At 32.7% G+C, this 20239-nt stretch overlaps 2 protein-coding genes across 4 annotated transcripts; both read right to left on the bottom strand.

Annotated features, from left to right (window-relative positions):
* Positions 1-1035: 1035 nt before the first annotated feature.
* Positions 1036-7507, bottom strand: LOC131854309 (uncharacterized). Of its 3 annotated transcripts, XM_059205406.1 has the most exons (3): positions 7275-7507; positions 1437-1513; positions 1036-1329 (listed from the first exon to the last, which is right to left on the bottom strand). In XM_059205406.1, exons 1-3 carry the CDS (start codon positions 7441-7443, stop codon positions 1213-1215), a joined length of 363 nt encoding a protein of 120 aa, XP_059061389.1. In that variant the 5' UTR covers positions 7444-7507; the 3' UTR covers positions 1036-1212. The 3 variants fall into 3 exon arrangements, 1 of the variants encoding a protein (XP_059061389.1); XR_009358044.1 differs by lacking the exons at positions 1036-1329; positions 7275-7507 and adding an exon at positions 4875-4963 and having other exon boundaries at positions 1431-1513; XR_009358045.1 differs by lacking the exons at positions 1036-1329; positions 1437-1513 and adding an exon at positions 6347-6636.
* A 1508-nt stretch (positions 7508-9015) lies between these two features.
* On the bottom strand, positions 9016-19134 carry LOC131854299 (cytochrome P450 4d8-like). Its single transcript, XM_059205396.1, has 10 exons — positions 18972-19134; positions 17637-17726; positions 17182-17292; positions 14456-14641; positions 13616-13812; positions 13217-13283; positions 12310-12496; positions 11541-11692; positions 10517-10696; positions 9016-9293 (listed from the first exon to the last, which is right to left on the bottom strand). Exons 1-10 carry the CDS (start codon positions 19132-19134, stop codon positions 9097-9099), a joined length of 1530 nt encoding a protein of 509 aa, XP_059061379.1. The 3' UTR covers positions 9016-9096.
* Between the last annotated feature and the right edge of the window lie 1105 nt (positions 19135-20239).

The following is a 20239-nucleotide window of genomic DNA, read 5'->3' as shown; positions in this document are numbered from 1 at the left end:
TCTTACATATTTATTTATTACGACGGTACGATGCAATACTGCAGTCTCGATATATATGGAAAGTGGAATTCATTTTTATTATAGTTTTATTTTTAAATATACAATTGAAGGAGTTGACAGAACGACGTAAGACGATGTAATGACGAATTTAATATAAAAATAAATAATTTAATAATATAAGACTATTCTTCAAGTTTCACACGCGATAATCCCACATATATATATATATATATATATATACAAATACGACATTTTTTAGACTGTATCATAAAATCTGATATCTTTACCTAAAGATTTTTTATTCCTAATGTTATTTTTATGGATATGAATAATTGAATAACCCGCCTGCGCTATTGGTTGATAAAATAATCATAAAGTCAGTTAGCCCAACTTGGCTACTTACAATTTACCACGATGGTTTCCAGGGGGAACCGCGTGGAGGTCAACTTGACATAGTAGATTGCTAGCAATGGGATTATCAGTCCACATTACTAACAACCACCTTCCATTATTATTTTTTATGGATGATAATGAAGTGGTACACCTGCCTGCGCTAACGGTTTACGCTGGCAGGGTATCAGTGGAGGATGATAAGATGAGCATGAGGTCAGGTCAGTTAGCACATCGTGACAAATTCACCAAGAATTCATCACCATGGTTTCCAGACCTAACCAGGTCGAAACACATTGTGGGAGTTACTAGTTCCCATTGCTAACAATTCCCTTCCTCTTAATGTTAGCTATTACAGATTTTAGTATAATGCAATCATATTTTTCCTATAAAATAATGTACTGTTAATTTGTTCATAGAGTAACTAGAATTAGCGTTAGAACTTAAGTTTTAATTTGATTTCGAAGTCATGCACATGTTTCTTAATAATACTTTATTGGACGCGTAGAATGGTGTATCTAGATAAAAATAAGTATTGTAGTCTTAAATCAACTATTACATTTGAATAACAAACTAGCTTTTGCCCGCGGCTTCGCTCGCGTTAATTTATCCCTTTGGGGGTAGAATTAATCAAAATCCTTTCTTAGCCTACGTCATAACAGCATGCCAAATTTCAGCCGGATCCGTCCAGTGGTTTGGGCTGTGGTTTTCGACTAGGTTATACTAGCCTAAATACCTTTATTTGCCATGAAATTATTCGTGTAAGACCCTGTTAATAATATGAATAATGTATATTAAATAAATAACTATTTGCGATTAGTTTTAGGACCTAAGTTCTAATTTAATTTCGAAGTTATCCACATGTTTCATCATCATACTGTATTGGACGCGTAAAGGTAGACGGACGGCTGGTTTCTCAGGGTCATATATTTGTATATTCATCATCATCATCATCATCGCAGCCCGGAAGACGTCCACTGCTGGACATAGGCCTTCTCCACGACGATCGGTCCTGCGCTGCTCGCATCCAATATTATTTGTATATTATCTGATGGTAATATGCGGTATTGTTGTACTAAGTTGGCGATTACCGTCTTCATAGACATCATAGCATATTGTCCACCTAAAAATAATAAATTATATTAAACAAATCATCAACAAATATCTATTAGGTTGTTCGGAAAATAATTTCGTTTTTTCCTAACTTAGGATTTAATTGCATTTTTTGCACTCAACTCCACACTTAAGCCGTATAATTTTTATATGCTTTGAGAGCTCATATAGCAAGGCTTGTGTGTGAAAAATTACAATTAATTCTACGCAGTAGTTTTTGGTTGGTGCCCTTTTAAATATGGAGAGGAATAAGCAGCATTTTTGACATATCTTACTGTTTTACTACAGAAAGGGCAAAAATGCTGTTCAAGCCAGAAAGAAATTGACCGATGTGTGTGGAGAAGATGTGTTAACAGTACGCCAGTGCTAGAACTGGTTCGTTAAATTTCGATCCGGAAATTTTGATGTCGAAGATGCACCACCCTCGGGAAGGCCGGTTGAAGCTGATAAAGGCACTGGTTGATGCGTACCGGCGAATAACAGAATATATTGATACTGACCCGCGCAACGTCTGTCTCACTCTTATTTGACATTTATCATTATATTTCGCCCAATTTACATTTATATCTTTTTAAATTGTAGCCTATGCATTATTGTCATATAACTTATATTATTGTAAAATTCTACCAAAATCCGTTTAGTAGTTTTTGCGTGAAAGAGTAACAAACGTTCATCCATTCATCCATCTATCCATCGCATGATATTTGTAGCCTATCTGTTATTCTGATGTGTGAGGTATATTACTGTAAAGTGTCATCAAAATCCGTTCAGCAGTTTTTGCGTGTAAGAGTAACAAACATCCATTTATTCATCTATCCATCCATACTCACAAAATTTTGCGTATATAATATTAGTAAGATTAATACTAAAAACCGTAGTACTTTTAAACCATATTCAAGGGAGAGCCGCAGAGATAGTAAGCGTTAATTTTCGTATTCAACTGCAATATTAGCGAATAACAAAATCATTCTCACATCACTACGGTGTGCAAATAGAGAGGTGTTAAATATGCTTCTTTAATTTATAGTTTTGGGCAATTGTCAGGTTTTTTATATGGATGATAATGGTATGGTGCACTCGTGTGTGTTAGACCTGATGTAGCACTGCAACCTACATAGATCTATTGTGCTCGCCCCTTTTCATAAGTTACCCGTCAGGGACAAGAGTTGAAGGATATTCTTAGGAGCGATGGTTTTTATCTCCTCAGGATAGAGTGCATACTTTCCAAAGGAGATATTTCATTTATGCATGTACATATGCTTTGGACCAGGGATGTTATGAATATGAAATTTCGGATACGGATAGGTTTTGGATATAGGAATGATTATTATACCGGATACGGATACGGATGCGGATATTAAATTATTTCCGATCATCCATTAGTTTCGGATAATTTCGGTTAAGGATATTTATTTTTTAAGGATTTCAAAAGGAAAATACAAATAGCCAATAAAATGGTTACATAACGTGTCTCAATTAGGCTCCGTCCCTATCCGATATTATCTGAAACTCTTATTTCGGATTCGGTTATGGTTACGGATATTTTTTATATCGGATATCCGATAGTTTCGGTTACGGTTACGGAGCTCCCTAACATCCCTGCTTTGGACAATTTATACGTACCTAAACAATTTCTAGGGCCATAACTGAATGGCATGAACGCAGCCGGGTGATCAAGTATGCTGTCAATGAATCTCTCCGGCGAAATTCATCAGCATCTGGACCCCAGAAGCGTGGATTCCTATGCATGGCCCATATGTGTACCATGATAGTTACTCCTGGTACCAACTTCACGCCTGATGCTGTAATAAGTATCAAGTCAATATCTTCTTAGAGCAAGGCATTACTCAAATCAAAATTACTTAAATCAAAATTAAGACATATATATAAATATATGTAGAATTGGATTTTATGGACCAAGAGGAGTATAATCAGATATTCTAAAAGAATTATTAAAATTTCTTGTGATATATAGACACAAAATAATATAGTAAAACTAGCTGTGCCCGCGATTTCATCCTCGTGAAATTTATAGTCCTTGTGTTATTCAGATGTATAAGCTATATGACTGTAAAGTTTCATCAAAATTCGTTCAGTAGTTTTTGCGTGAAAAAGTAACAAACATCCATCCACACTCACAAACTTTCCCGTTTATAACATTATTAAAAAGATCTTAGTACACTCAGTTTCATAAAAGTTATTAGAAATTGTTATTGTATTTTTAGAGGTTACAAAATAATTTTTGTTTAATTTCATAATCAAAATAATAAATATATTGTCCTCGTTACATTCGGCTCCAAAACGTATTTATTCTCTGTAAGCAATAAGAGATTCGGGCTAAAGTATTTTTATACAGGCGACTGTACCATTCTTTATTCAATTATGTCAACACAAAAATAACTCTTTCCATATTGATTCTGTGTTCTTTTCCTTTTAAAGAAAATCTAACCATGAAGAAGAATTATTAATGCTTTTAGAAGTCCACCCACGCAATACACAGGTAAAGAATATTGTGTTGACGTATGTGCAATAAATCCAGTTTGATTTTATAGGACGAGTCTCAATGAACTACAGTTACGTTCCATATTCGTTTGTTTATAATATTTACCGCATTGATAGAATCTACATGGTTTTTCTTTATCTTTAATTGGCTTTTAACCGTGAACTCTATAAATTCCATTGTGGGGTAGTGTGTTGCTATGTTCTTACCTAGTACTTGGAGATGAAAAGATACTATGACATGTCTAGTCTCCTTTTTTATGACTTTATTAACTAATAATTATATATAAATAATTAATATTGACTTTTTTATGATTATGACATAGTCAAGTTTGTGCGTATGTTACTATACATATGTTTTTTTTTGTATTGACGAATATATAAAAAGAACAATAAGACAATCTAAATATATTGAAAATAATAATATTGTGTTGTTAATAATAAAATTAAATTGCTAGTGATCCATATATTCAAATAGGAAATTTTATAAGAGTCTTTTTGTACACTGACATTTTTAACCAATATTTTTAAACATTGTTATTCCTTTATGTGGTGCAGCTATAATAATTATAATATCCCAGGACAATTCACATAGCGCTTGTGTTATGGGTACTAGACAACTGATAAAAAAACTTAAATGCATTTTTTGTAAATACCTAAATAATATACATATATAGAAAACAGCCAGAGCATTACAAACAATCAATAATACAAATATTTGTATCGTGCGAGGAATCGAACCCACAAAAAGCATCCACCACCAACCACTGAGACCATCTATTATTCGTATGAATATCTCAGAAATAAGTATTTGCTTGCATCATTATTTATTGTTATATTAATGTTATTTCTTACTAAAATCTTATACTAACGTAAAATAAACTCCTTGTCGACACTTCTCACGGAGCCAGTAACTGGTGGGTACAACTACAATCGAAGTGTTTCCTTAATCACAGCTTCCTAATACTTCAATCATCAGGAAGTATTGGCCGCTTGGAATCTCCCACTACAGCCTTCAACCTGCACCAGAATAAAAAAAAATCATTAGAAGTATAGATAGATCATCTCCTAATAGAATAGAATAGAATAGAAGAGAAAATCCTTTATTGAAATAAACGTAATTTAAGCATTTCCTACGTTATGTCAATTGTTAGAAACTCAGCTTTTATTCAGTTCAAATGAGCTTTTACATGATAATAAAATTAAAGATTTGAGCTTTCCAGAACTTTTGCACTTTCCAATACCCATCTCGTTATGGATAATATATTTTATTTTATTTCTAATACTTTCGATAAAGAAATAAATTTGTCAATCTTCAAATTTATGCTCTTTTTTTATTTACACTTTAGTAATAGTACTCGAGCCGGTATACTAAACTGGTAGACCATCCAGGTCTGGCAGTTTTACAAAACGTTAACCGCCATCTTTATGGACTTTTGCATATTGAGTTTATGAGAATCATCATCATCATCGCAGCCCGGAAGACGTCCACTGCTGGACATAGGCCTCCCCCAAAGATCTCCACGACGATCGGTCCTGCGCTGCTCGCATCCAATGCCTTCCAGCGATCTTGACCAGATCGTCGGTCCACCTTGCTGGAGGCCTTCCCACGCTGCGTCTTCCGGTCCGTGGTCGCCACTCGAGGACTTTACTGCCCCAACGGCCATCTGTCCTACGAGCTATGTGCCCTGCCCATTATGAGAATAAAAATTATCTATTCTATTATACTTACCTATAGCCATGTAATTACCATGCCCCCATGTTTTATTGCTGATCGTCCTATTTTCATAAGGCCTTTCATGCGATCTAAGAGATCAACAAATCATTGGTGTTAAATAATATATAACACTAGCTGTTGCCTGCGACTTTGTCTATGTTTTCGTTAAATAAGTAGCGTATGTCCTTCCTCACGGTTCAGTGGTTTTGATGTGTTTTTTCTAACATTTGCCTTCAATGCTTTGCTCCTATTGATCGTAGCGCGATGAAAAGTATACCTGCCCAGGAGTATGAAGAATAATTGTAACAAGTTTCGTTAAAATGCGTCGAGTAGTTTTTGTTTCTATAACGAACATACAGACAGACACAAAACTTTTGCATTTCTGGGCAGTATCGAAATCACACCCTGATAGTGATTTTGGAAATATATTTCATGTACAGAATTGACCTCTCTACAGATTTATTATAAGTATAGATTACAATATAATATTTTAGCCGATTGTGAACGTAAATTTTTTATTTAAAATAAATATTGAAATAACCGTTTTTTACTACATGCCTATGAATACACCAAAATAACATTTTTTACAATTTTTGTCTGTCTGTCTGTTTGTTTCGGCTAATCTCTGAAATGGCTAGACCAATTTTGATGGGACTTTTATTGGCAGGCAGCTCATGTAATAAGGAGTAACTTAGGCTACTTTTATTTTAGAAAAAATATTTTCTTTTAGCAAAATAAAGTAATGTTGCAAAATTCCACGCAAACGAAGTCCCGCGTACAATTAGTATATATTATTTTCCTTACCATCCAGTTCAGTATACAGATTCAATTGAGAAGAACCAGCAGTCACTCAACTAAATTTCGTTTTATTTAAAAAGCCAGTTTGTTTACATTTTTTAGGTAATCTAGGCAGCAAACTAAAATAAAGAGAGTACAATAGATATATGGTCGCAGTGGTACAGGTTCTCTTTAGCGCCAAATATTAGCCCAAATCATTTGATATTAACAGTATTTTGAAAGTAATTTTATTAACTTTCTAGTCTTTTAAGATATTGTAAGTAGCTTTGACGTAGTCTAGTGTTTTGAGTAGTCATGCTCACTAAAATGTCCAGACTTGTGGCGGCGTGGTGGGCCGGGTCATTGGGCTCCCTAAAATATGGTCGAGCGCAGTGATGGCTGGCTCATCCGTCATACTCGTGAACGGGTGCTGCTTGTAGGGACTGGTCTGCTCTAATCACTATGATTGATTTCCTCTTATTAATTGTTTAACCAGTGGGTTATATATTCAATGTTTTTTTCTATTTGAGTATTTAATAGAATTAGTGCTAATTGGTGGTTTGTATTCACACACTTAAACTTAAAAATGTAAAGTAATAATAAAATTATTTAAAAGAGCAACATACAAGTTTTTGCTCGTTCTTCTTGTGATGAGACAGCTTTCCGAACGAGCGGTAGATTAAAAAATGTAATGACTATTCAAAAGTGCTTCAATGTAAGTTTATTTGAATAAATGATTTTCTATTCTATTCTATTCTATATTCTTAATTTTGCTTACCTTTATCGCTTACAAGGAATATATGACTAATTCCAATAACAGGCAGAATTTTTGTGGCCTCATTTAATTTCTTGAACAATTCCCTCTTGTGCCGATTCCATATATACGTTTCCGATCGTACGTATCCCAACCATAGTGTTATTATTATTAAAAATAATTGCCACAACATTGTCAATTTATTAAAATAAATACAAATATGTTTTAATTAATATAATAATGACGCTCGACCTGACTCGATGTGCCTTTATAAGCAAATAACTGATAACAAAGCTTGCACTTTGCTCTTTGCATTCATTGGTGTTATTTATTGTATAGCAAATCATTACGAACAAAGCACAATAAGGAGAGATTCATTGACCCAACGTTTCACGATGACCACAGTGGTGTATCGGTTAGAGTACTGTTTCACGGTTCGATGGTCGCGGGTTTGATTCTCGCACAATACATGTAGTTGTATTCGTTAGTAGCTCTCTATATTGATCAGGGTATATATTTATTAATTATAGTCTAATAGAAAGTCAGTTATTTATAAGTCATTGTACCTTAAAGCTCTATTTATTTTGTCAGTTTTAGCACAGAAATAAACGTGGTAAATTGGTACTTTTTTAATTATATTATGTATAAAATTTTCGTGTCACAGTTTTCGTTCCCATACTCCTCCGAAACGGCTTGACCGATTCTCATGAAATTTTGAGAGCGTATTGAGTAGGTCCGAGAATCGGTCAACATCTATTTTTCATCCCCCTAATGTTAGGGGTAGTCCAGCCCTAAATTTTTTTATTTTATTTTAAGGCAAAACAGCGTTTGCCGGAACAGCTAGCGTTTATATAAAATATAGTTTTATTTATTGTGTACTAGCTGTGACTGCAACTTCGTCAGTACGGCATAGTGACTTTGGACAGCAAGAAATATTTAATCTCTAACTCAAAAAGGCAAAGAAAATATTTTCATCGTTCTAACTTCAAAAATGACGAATTACCAAACAAACTCTATCTTTTATAATATCTTTTATCATAATATGATAATATTGTATCCCCTTAAGGGTAAATGTTTTACATACTTTTACCATTAAGGGGCAAAACTTATATACTTGTTATATATATTTATAATTAATAGACGAAAAAATAAGTTTCAGCGTCTATTTTTAAAAATCAGAATACATCCATACATCCTTTCATCTCCTATTTCAACCCCTTACAACCCTGTTTTCACAATAAAATGTAGCATATCTCCTTTCTCAGGATCTAGACTATTAAATATTATTTAAATCGGTTTAGTAGTTTTCGCGTGAAAGTAAGGAACTAAGGATTGCACTTTAAAAATTAGTGAGCTTAACAACAATAAATATATACTAACTAAAATACTTACTATTATTACTATTATAATAATACTTACAATTATCATTTATCTGTGGTTTTAATGTCAATATTAACTTTTTTTTATTCTTACATTTATTTAGGGACTTTTATTATAATATGATAAGTAACATCAGTAACAGTAAATTTAATATGAAAAATATCATACTTCATATAAAATGTTTAATATACGTTATTTAAATTATTAACCGGGTCTTAACACGAATGGTATTTACTTCTGTCGACGTTTCGACTAGGTTGCCATAAAACCTTTATTTGCCATATAATTATTCGTGTTAAGACCCGGTTAATAATTTAAATAACGTATATACGAAAGTTTAAAATTAACACAAGTCCTTAATTCAATATTTAATTCTATATACGTTTAAATGCAAGAAACGATCTTAGTCTTTATGAGTTAGCGTATAAGATCTATACTGCGATATGTCCCAATATTAAGTACAATTTCATGTGGATTCATTTGTTCTTTTCTTCAATCGTATTTGGAAATTATCTGCATGTTTCATCATTACTTCAAATTTCACCTCAAGGTTAGCTTTATTCTTGCAAGAGTTTAATTCCCAATCTTCCGCTGGTAGGATGCGAAAGTTTCTCACCACAGATGCTAAAACTGTTTTCATTGACATCATAGCGTATTGATATCCTGTAATTATAATGTCTATTATAATTTTTAAACTAAGATTGTGTTTGTAGAAACGCGTCAGCGTGAAAACACTAAAAAATCTTTTTTATATTATACTATAGAGCCAATATTTGTTTAATATTTCGCCACAAAATTAAATATGTCAAAAGTTTTTTGAAATTCAGTCGTTGTTTATCGTTATCAGCCGTTTGCATGGGAAATATAATTGTTCTTTTTACTATTTTACATGGAATTTCTTTATATTGTGATATAGTGATGCAAATCAGCATGTTCGATAGTAGATTGTGCCAGTGTACGTTTTGTATAACGACACGTAGGTGACGCAGTACTTCATATATATAGTTTATGTAATTAGTGTAAGCTAGAGTAATTCAAGATGTAACAGTTAATATACAAGTTACACCCTACTGTGTGTGTTTACTCGCACCATCGCTCCTATCATCACAATATTCTATCACCGTTAAAACTTCCCTGGACTTCCACGAATAATTCAAGATTAATATAAGCCAAATCGGTTCAGCCGTTCTCGAGTTTTAGCATGACTAATGATCAGCAATTCATTTTTATATAGATTTATAATGATTCTAAATATGAAACTTAGGAATTATAAGGTAAAAGTGGGGAGGGATTCCTAGTAATGGCCATATTGCTAGCAATAAACCACATTAGATCGTCCTCCACGCGGTCGCCCCTGGAAACTATCAACGTTCATTTTTGGTAAAGCAACGTAGGCTAACTCACCTGATTTCATGCTCTTTCAATTATTATTCACTGGTGCCCCGCCAGCGTATACCGTTAGTGCAAGCGGATGCACCATACCATTATAGTAGATTAAAAATGGAATAAAAGTAAGCAATGACAATGACATCTGACAGATGTCAAAGGTCAAAAAACTGACATCGAGCTGTACGTGTTGTCACTAATGGCAGGCACAGAATACCAGCGCCGTGACAGTTAGCTGTCACGGCATATGCTGAGTGTCAGCCATGTTGCCAACCATATTTAGAAATAATATAAGATAAATTATTATTGTAATTGTTCTAAGTGTGTATGTATGTATGTATATATGTATATGTAAAAATGGTTGACAATAAATGTTTTTCTTTCTTTCTTTCTTTCTTTCTTTCAATGCTATTATTAAAATCTTTAAAAAATATTTAGTACGCAAGATATCAGAATATTATAATGGAAAACAGAATTAGAAAAATAATGGAAACACTAACCTAGACAGTTTCTAGGCCCGTAACTAAAGGGCATATAGGCTGCTGGGTGTTTTAAAGTATCCTCAATGAAGCGTTCAGGTCTAAATTCATCAGCATCAGGCCCCCAAATGGCTGGATTGCGATGCATTCCCCAAATATTTATGACAACCCCTATTCCTGGTACCAATGTCAGTCCAGACGCTGTAAAAGATTGAATATTTAGTAATTTTGTAGTTTTATTTCTAATTTAAACGTTGTCTGTAGTTGATAATACATGGGTATAACAAGAGTGTCACTGATTATTGTAGGCGTTCCCCCAAAGATTGAATATTTAGTAATTTAGTAGTTTTATTTCTAATTTAAACGTTGTCTGTAGTTGATAATACATGGGTATAACAAGAGTGTCACTGATTATTGTAGGCGTTCCCCCAAAGATTGAATATTTAGTAATTTAGTAGTTTTATTTCTAATTTAAACGTTGTCTGTAGTTGATAATACATGGGTATAACAAGAGTGTCACTGATTATTGTAGGCGTTCCCCCAAAGATTGAATATTTAGTAATTTAGTAGTTTTATTTCTAATTTAAACGTTGTCTGTAGTTGATAATACATGGGTATAACAAGAGTGTCACTGATTATTGTAGGCGTTTCCCCAGTTTATCATTGAGATTCTTATTTACTAGTTGAAGTAATACTGGAAAGAAGGAGTTTTCAGTATTACTTTTGAATTAGTCCCATTGTTAGAAACGTATGCCAGATTGACCTCCACGCAGTTCCCCCTGAAAATCATCGTTATAAATGCCTAGTGAATTTGTCATGATGGGCTAACTAACTTGACCTCATACTCATCTCATCATCCTCCTCTGGTGCCCCGCCAGCGTTACTGCAAGCGGGTGTAACATTCCATTACATTACAAAAAAACATAGTCTAGACAAATATTAGGCAATTGGCTTATATTAGAGTAAGTCTGTATATGTATAAATATAATTTATGTTATAAGTAGTTTGATCTGGTTATGCAAATATAGACTTTATTTATACTGACGTAAAACCGTAGGCGTTTCCATTTTTCTCACGATAATAGGTACTGGTGGATACAATCTCAATGTTTCCTTGATAACAGCATCAAAATATTTGAGACTTGGCAAATGTTCCGCTCGAATTGGATTGTCTGAGTGGCCACATACCTGCTCGATTCTAAAAACAAACTGTTAGTTAACACAAAATTGCTTGCAATAATATATCAGGCGTTACAGAATTCATGTTCTTGAACGTGACTAACTTGACAAATTCCAATTGTGATATACCTGACATATTACCTGTATGATAATAGTAAACATGATGCAAATAAAAATGAACTAAGTATACTACATAAAATATATATACATATTATATTATTTGGAAGGAACATAAATAATTGTATATGATTTAATTACAATTAGCGGACCCGAGTTCCGAGTCTGGATATTTTGTTTTATCTATATTTGGAACAAATAAAAATGAATAAAAAAAAATTATACAGATATAAGAATAACCCTAGACAGTTCACACATGCCTATCTAGTCCTAAGCATACAGAGATTGTGTTATGTGTACTAAACAACTGATATACTTTTTATTTTTATTGTAAAGACATACACAATATACATGAAATACACCCAGACCAATACAAACAATCATACAGATGAATACAAATATTCTTATCTTGCGATATCGAACCCGCGACCATAACAGGTAAGCGTATACAAACGGCTAGACCACCGAGGCCAATTACCATCAAAGTATGCTATTGTATTTATATAGTAATATTCATACTCTTGAAGTACTTTATCTTGAATATCGGGATATCGGGCTAGTAGCAGTAGAACGAAGGATGCTCCCACAGCGGAGGTGTCGGTACCAGCGAGCACCATCACTAGTGTCTCCTCTCGTAACTCCACATCAGTGTAGCCATTGTCTCGCGATGACTCAATCAACAGCTCCAGAAATGTTCTTGTCTTCTCTATTCAATATGGAATCAAAACATTAGCTGCCTTACACGACACATACTTTCAGGTGTGATCAAGAAGGGAAAATCAGCGCTTGCAGTATGCTAGCGCGCGAGTGATTGAATTTCATTATTTTTTGTGTTCACTCTTTCGTGTTTATGGGTATTTTAAAAACATTTAAATTTATTAAAAAAAAATTAAATCCACAGATTCTATTTTTCAAAGACTAAAAAAAGGGCGCTATAGCACACACGATTGATTGTCTTGTCTAGATTTAAACGCTCATTCTTTCCTGCTTGAAAGCCGATTCACACGTGACAGTTCGTATGTGTAAAGGCAGCAATTCGTGTTATTATAATTTAGACTTTAATAATAACTTTGCACAAAGTGGTCTTCTATATATTATGTAACTATATATGACATTCGTGATCCTCTTCACGTAAATCATCATGATTGTCAACCCATTGCAGGACACAGGCTTCTTTTAAAGCCTAGTGGATTGAAACCCTAACTAGAGATTATCCTACGCTGTTTTGCCAATTCACGGTCTCCACTCTAGAACACATCTATTTTAACGGCAATGAGTTGCAAATTCGTAGAGCTCATGTATAGACGACGATTACAAATTTACAACTTTCTATCAAATAGGTCATCTGCTTGACTATGCTTTACTATGTCATTACTACAACCAATAAGTATTAATAGTACTAAAAAAATATTAACTGCATACTTACTGTCATCACCAGTTTGGATGTTGTTGTTTCCACCATTTTTTATTTCTTGGCTTTTCGTTTTAACAATCTGCAAAAACATGAAACTTGCAGTTATATTATTTCGCTTAAATTATAGAATTGAAAAATTTTATGTACATTTTGTAAATCTTAATTTATCTAATTAAGAGTTAAAAATGTATATAAATGTGATTTTATTTGCATTATACATGCCTATTAAGTATTGTATAGTACAGTATAGTATGTATTTACAAAAAACAAATATCTAGGAGGAAGACCCTCTGAAACCGCACTGGGAGAGACCACTTAGGTGGTGAATTCGATGGCAAATGGTGTTGATCTGCTGTGAACCTGCTGTAAAATGGTGTAAAATAGAATGTAATGCATAAATATATAGATTACCTTATCCACAAAATTGTTTAGTAGTTGAGAGTGTCCAAGATAAGTGGAATAATTAGGCATCCATCTATAAACTGCTGTCGAATGTAGCCATGGTCTTACGGACCGAGCGGCGTATATCTGGCAGAATCCATTGAATGCCTTCAGTACTGGGTGATTTGTGTTACTTTGTGCGTTTATATTTACACCCATAGTTGTCTCTAAAAACCAAAGTGTAGTCTTTAAATATATTTTCCGTATATAGTCTAAGTTTTATGTAGTTGAAATGACGAATGTGACTATGTTAACCATCGCCTATATACATGAACACGGACCACCACTACCAACACCACCACGGATATCACGTGATTATTTGAAGACCGTGATCTTCACGAGTTGCCATTCCGCAGGAATGAGATGTCATCAATATAGTTTATATTTCTAGTAGTCTAATTAATTATCCGCAGCTCAGTTTACTTGTGGTGCTTGTAACACTGTCTAAATAAAACTTAAAAAAAGGACCCGTCCCGAAGAGAAGATCCCGTGATTTTACATATAATTAAGGATCGTGTCAAATTTGACAAAAGTATTTTATTTCTATAACAAATTTCAGTCGGAATTTCCCAGTGCTTTTTGTGTTTGAGTAACAAACTAACATCCTTACAAATATTGTCTTTATTAATATTAATATTAGTCTTTCCCGTCGAATTCACGGTAAATAGTAACATGACCTCGCAACTCCGACAATGGCGTTAGTAGGAATACCGTGCAATTTTTTAATGGATAACAATCTTACACACCTCTGGCGGGGTCAATATTTTCGAGATTTTTCGACACAATAATAAAAAAAGTCGGTTGACTTACCACATATTGAATCCATGGAGTATGTAGAAATATAATTAAACACTGAGAACTTGTCCTTTTCTGCCATGGATTGTAACTTGTTTACTAGAATTACACTTTGTTTGTAGAATACCGTCACGAAGTTGTTCAGAGTTTTCTGTCCGAAGGTCGGAGCGAGGACTTTGCGACGTGGTCGCCATATGAATACTACAAAAGTTAAATTATTAAATTACTAAAACTAGTTACTTATTATATTTTAATCAATATACCTTTATAGTCTTAAAAGAGGTAGTCAGAGGTATCGTCAACTGTCGACCTTATCGACTAATATTGAAATTTTGTTCTGTTTACGATTTTTTTTAATTAAGAGCTACACTTCTCATATTTTTTCATCATCATCATCATCATCATCATCATCATCATCACATTCATCCTTCATTCACTCGGCTTTCTCCAAATTGCGTGTAACATAATTAATCGGTACTTGACACTCTTGTGTATTGTGTATTTACATATAATATGTATGTATATATATGTATTAGTATATATGAAATGTATTGTAAGTAGTATATGTGAATTATTATTATTTACTTTTTAGTATTACTATGGTCATTGCATTGCTATGCTCAACCGGTACGCACGTAACAAGAAATATGAAGTAAGCAATGAGATAAAAGAGAAACCAAGCACACACGCTTTTTTAATTTTCTGGACCTTTCCTGAGCCATCTACCACTTTCTATCTTCTCTCCTCTCCCCAAAGGTTGTCTGGAAGAGATTGCTTATGCGATAAGACCGCCTTTTGAGCCTTTTTAGTTATTATGTACTTATGTTCTTTGTAATATACTTCTGGTGCAAAGAGTAAATAAATAAATAAGATTGATATCAATAACTTTAAGTTTAAAAACACACCGTAATTGTATTGGAATATGCATTTTGAATTATATATTATTTTAAAGTCTGAAAATTATTTTTAAGCCTTTCCCAAAAGGTTGGAGTTGGGAAATGCAATAATTGAGGTGAGACCAGTAAGAAAGAAAAGTAACTCGTCCAAAATACCCCGGATTTTTCAGGTCTTCAAAGTAACCACCATTAGATGTCTGTGCTCTTTGTCTTTAATATATTGTTCCTTCTATTCATCATAATTCATAGACTAAAATAAAAAAATAAAACTATGAGAAGTCGTCGTCTAGTCGTCCAACTATTATAGAATAAGTCTAAAAAATTAGGAGTAATTAAAGAAAACTTATACCTGAAATGATTTTATTTCGACAGAACACACAAAGTACATTAAGGAGCCAGAGAGCAAGAAATTACGACAATCAGTTTTCGGCTTTACCAAAAATCTGTCTTAGTGGTACAGAGACAACTTCATAGTTTATAAGACTAAACTATGTAAGCTATACAGACAGTCACTCTCTAACATGTCACACATTCATTTAGAGTTTATAATTTCTAACATTTTTCCTATCTATTCTGCAGAATAAATTGTACATCTATAGCACCGTCATCATCATCATCATTGCCTTGCCTTTATCCCATTATTTGTGGTCGGCGCAGTATGTCATTCTCTTCCACTGCTCTCTATCGGTCGTCATATTTAAACATACTCATCTTTTACTCTTCTTTTATTACTCTTATTTTAGTACCGTATTTAAGTCAAATTCAAATTAAAAAATAATTTATTCATGCAGACATTTTAGCCGCTTATGAACGTCAAAATTATTTTTTTCCCTACAGTCCAGTTCAGTATATAGATCCAATTGAGAAGAGCTGGCAAGAAACTCAATGTATATTTACATAGGTGTCTATGTCTAACATTAAATGAAAATCCAGTGCATGAAGAACTATAGCCATGCACGCTCGTCATTCAAGTAATCATTTAGTGAGTAATAGTCTTTGCTCAGTAACAGATGTTTTGAATTTATTTAAGGGTAATTGCAATATATCCTTTGGTATCTTATTGTAAATTTTTATACCTATTCGGCTAAAATCTAAAATATTTTTAGTACAGATAACATAATATTACATACTAATACTATAAATGCGAAAGTAACTCTGTCTGTCTGCATGTCTCGCTTTCACGCTGAAACCACTGAACCGATTTATATGAAATTTGGTACACAGATAGTCTAGACCCTGACAAAAGACATAGGCTACTTTTTAATGCAAATAAAGATTTGTAAGGTTTTGAAGGGGGATATGAAAGGTTATATGGAAGTATTGTCATTTTACCCGGACGAAGTCACGGGCGTAGCTAGTTATTAATAATTTTCTGACCGTTCGTAAATCTCATATTCCGATCGACACGTGTTTCGCTTCTCGAGGCATCATCAGGCAACGTATAGATATCAAATATAGCTTGAATGTATAGTTTTGACCACTTTCCGCCATTTGTTTACTTTTGTAAATACATTTATTATTAATATTATAAATGCGAAAGTTTACGCGGATAAGCGGATAGATTCATGGTCTTTTACGCAAAATCTACTGAACGGATTTTGACGTAACTTTACAGTAATATAGCTTATACATCAGATTAACACATAGGCTATATTTCATGTGTGTAAGCGGGCACAGGTACATAATAAATATAGGTAACATCCAGACCGTTTGCATTGGTCTGGATGTTATCATACTCATGAATACAAATGTTTGCACCGTGCATTTTATTCAGAGTACGTTTATTTAGGAAGATATTATAATAAGATGTTCTTTCATTATTATTACATGATTTTTTTTTCTTACCTGGCGCAAATATGCTGCCATTTCCAATCAGTGGTCTCGCAAGTTGCATCAGCTCATGTTTCTCGAGACTGGTCTTCAGCACTTTCTCTGCTGCGAATGGATCTGTTAAAACTGGAATGTAAAATAATTACTTTAATACAAGGTATTTTCTTTTTATAATTAATTTTCTTTATTTTCTCCGGCCATCTTATCTGTATATTTTTAGACAGGATAATCTAGTTCATGCTAGTGTTCAATCTACGAGAATGTCAAATTTGATTCAGATATGTGAAGAAAGAAAGAAAATATGTACTGAAAACTATTGTATAGTTGCACACACATTAATATATCTATTAAATAAATACCAAGAATATATATGTATGTACATATATTCTACATATTTAGTCATGAAATAGTAAGATATAATAGACAGACATATGGAGACACTTTTGAATTTATAATATAAAAATTCTTACTAGTATACAAATTATTTCCAAACCAAAAGCTTGTGATGCCGTTGCGTTTCTGTGCTACATCTGCTAAAAGTTTGAATGTATCCATTGGATCTGAAAGAAATAAAGATTTATATACAAATGTGTATATTACATAATTGAAAGAAATATCGTTGGCACAGGTTCCTACTTTCAGAAAGAGATCTCTTCCAGTCAACCCAAAACAGCGTGGTGCAGAAGTGCAACTAATTATTCTAAGAAAAGAGAATGTCAAAAATAAAGTAACTAATTAAAACTTAATTTTAAAAACAATAAACAAAGTTTAATTATTGTATTATATTTAGCCCGATTTTTTAGACAAATTTATATTTTATTTGTGAAGTTGTTTAATTAAATTTAATTATATACAGTGGACCCGCGGTAATCCGGCCCCTGTCTTATCCGGCCCCCCTTGTAATCCGCCATGGTCTATTATTTACTACTGAATATTTTTTTGACAATATAGTTCAGAGTGCATATACCTACCTACATACATACATATATATGTATATAACATAGAATCTTATCACTGGGTCTGTAATTTGTCGAATTACAAGATACTCTTTACTAAAAAATTCCGGACTATAGGGGACCCTTAGGCAGCACTCTATAATCCGTCAAATTCGATGGTCCGACACTGCCCTGCAAAACGTTTGTCGGATAATGGTGGGTCCACTGTATACAATATTTATATGAATGCTGATATGATAATTATGCATTCTGCATTAGCGGTAACATTAGATAAAATTATACTCATTACCTTAACATTATTGAATAAACAAATTATCCAAGAAAATTTTAATATTAATGTTATATTATTGTACTAGCTAAACTATTAAGTTTAGCTGTGTATAATGTAATTTATGCTCTAGGTTGCATTAAATGAGTAAAATTTTACATGTAATCTTTATTTTGTTTATCACGACATCTTGCTTCTTTCTTTTGCTAAGTCTCTGATAACTTGTTATCGGCTTTTTCTAGAAATGTACATACTGTTGATTTTATGTAATGAATTATAAATTGTTCGTTTTCTAATGAATAAATATAATTTGTAATAAATAAATTTCTTGAATGTAATTTCCTGCCTTATCTTACTTGCCTTTTAGAATATAATTTCTTATCTGTTAAATATCTAGACACGCGGCAGCGTGTCAAGCCGAGTTCAAGTAAGAGAACTGGCGAGCAGCACCGTGTGTAGTTTTACACGAACCATTTGGAGCCACTTTTGACCCCCTCATAACTCAAAAACTCTTTCACATAAACCTGTCAAATTCGGTTCATATATACTTATAAAATATAAATTAATTAAACCTTTCTTACCTTTTCCTCGTCTGATGAATAGCCACGCGTGTCCAATAAATGGGAGGCATCTGTATTCATTCGTAAATGGTAATTGTTTGGACAACTTTATTATATCCCTATTTTTCCAACGCAATACACAATAGTATATTATTAAAAGTATAAAACATATCTGCCACAGCATTATTATTTTATTAACACAAAAAATACAGTTAAATAAAAGTTAATCACAATTTGTAAACAAATTTTAATTAATTAATATTTACATCCTTTTAATTTAATAAAATATATTTATTATTATATAAGTATAAGAATTTCTTTAATATGATTTATCAATAATAAATAAATTTGGTAAAAATACTTTTATATGTAAAAAGTAACTTATGATAGATGTTTAACTGAAATGAAGCGAGTAGTGCGTTGCTTCGAGATTATATATGTACATCAGAGGTTCTCAACAGGTGGTTCGCTTATTATTTATTAAGATAGGACCTTTCGGCCTCTTGTGACCGTTTTTATTATAACTCTCTGTACTACATATACAGTTTTCCGGGCTACTTATATATATAAGTAATTTTTTTCTCATTTTTGATATTATGCTCGGATTACGGCCACTGATGTAATTATTTCTTTTTGACAAAAATGCAATAGGATATGCTGGCGGACAGAATATTCTCTCTTCTAAATTGAATTTAAAAATGAATCTATATTTCTCTAATCATGTACAAGCTCATTTGTAAAGAATAAGTGCTAAGTTTTCTCTCAGTTCTTCTTAGCTTGAGAGCACTTCGAACTGGCGTTAGGTTTGACGTTTTATCATAAGAGTATATAATAGACTTACATGACTAAAGATATTTTGATTTTGATTATGAAATTATCTTATAAAAATATGTAATAAATTACCGAAATTAAGAAAGTAGTAATAAAGAAATGTTATTTTAACAAAATTATATAATCTGTACTAATAATAATCAGTACATATATATGTAATAACAAATCAAAACAAAATATTTCTTATATGTATATATATATATACTCATAAATATGTATTATCATTACTAGAATCGTATCTATTTAATAGGTAACAGGTAACACAGATTAGTAGAATATGTGTAAAAAGTAATAATGAGACTATCTACACCTCAAAATTGCAATACATACGACATGGTGTTCCTCAAGGTAGTGTACTAGGTCCGCTACTATTCAATATATACATAAATGATCTACCGAAGGCTGTTAATCATCTAATGATTTTATTTGCAGCTGACAGTACTAATAAGTAATTTATA

The sequence above is a fragment of the Achroia grisella genome, unplaced genomic scaffold (genome assembly GCF_030625045.1).
Source record: "Achroia grisella isolate CSIRO2021 unplaced genomic scaffold, CSIRO_AGI_Agris_v1 utg976, whole genome shotgun sequence".
Lineage (NCBI taxonomy): Eukaryota > Metazoa > Arthropoda > Insecta > Lepidoptera > Pyralidae > Achroia > Achroia grisella.
Note: the sequence above shows the minus strand (reverse complement) of the source record. Positions and strands in the feature narration are given on the sequence as shown.

Bases quoted from the DNA above. Each gene is read 5' to 3' on its own strand.
- LOC131854309 (XM_059205406.1), bottom strand. From the start codon at position 7,443: ATGTTGTGGCAATTATTTTTAATAATAATAACACTATGGTTGGGATAC. The intron at 1,514-7,274 runs GTAAGCAAAATT...TATTATTTTTAG, and splicing joins ATTCCTTGTAAGCGATAAAG to GTGGACAATATGCTATGATG. The intron at 1,330-1,436 runs AATATACAAATA...ATGATGATGATG, and splicing joins ACCGCATATTACCATCAGAT to AATATACAAATATATGACCC.
- LOC131854299 (XM_059205396.1), bottom strand. From the start codon at position 19,134: ATGCTGTGGCAGATATGTTTTATACTTTTAATAATATACTATTGTGTA. The intron at 17,293-17,636 runs GTAAGAATTTTT...TTTACATTCCAG, and splicing joins TGGAAATAATTTGTATACTA to TTTTAACAGATCCATTCGCA. The intron at 11,693-12,309 runs GTATGAATATTA...GTTTGTTTTTAG, and splicing joins CAAGATAAAGTACTTCAAGA to AATCGAGCAGGTATGTGGCC.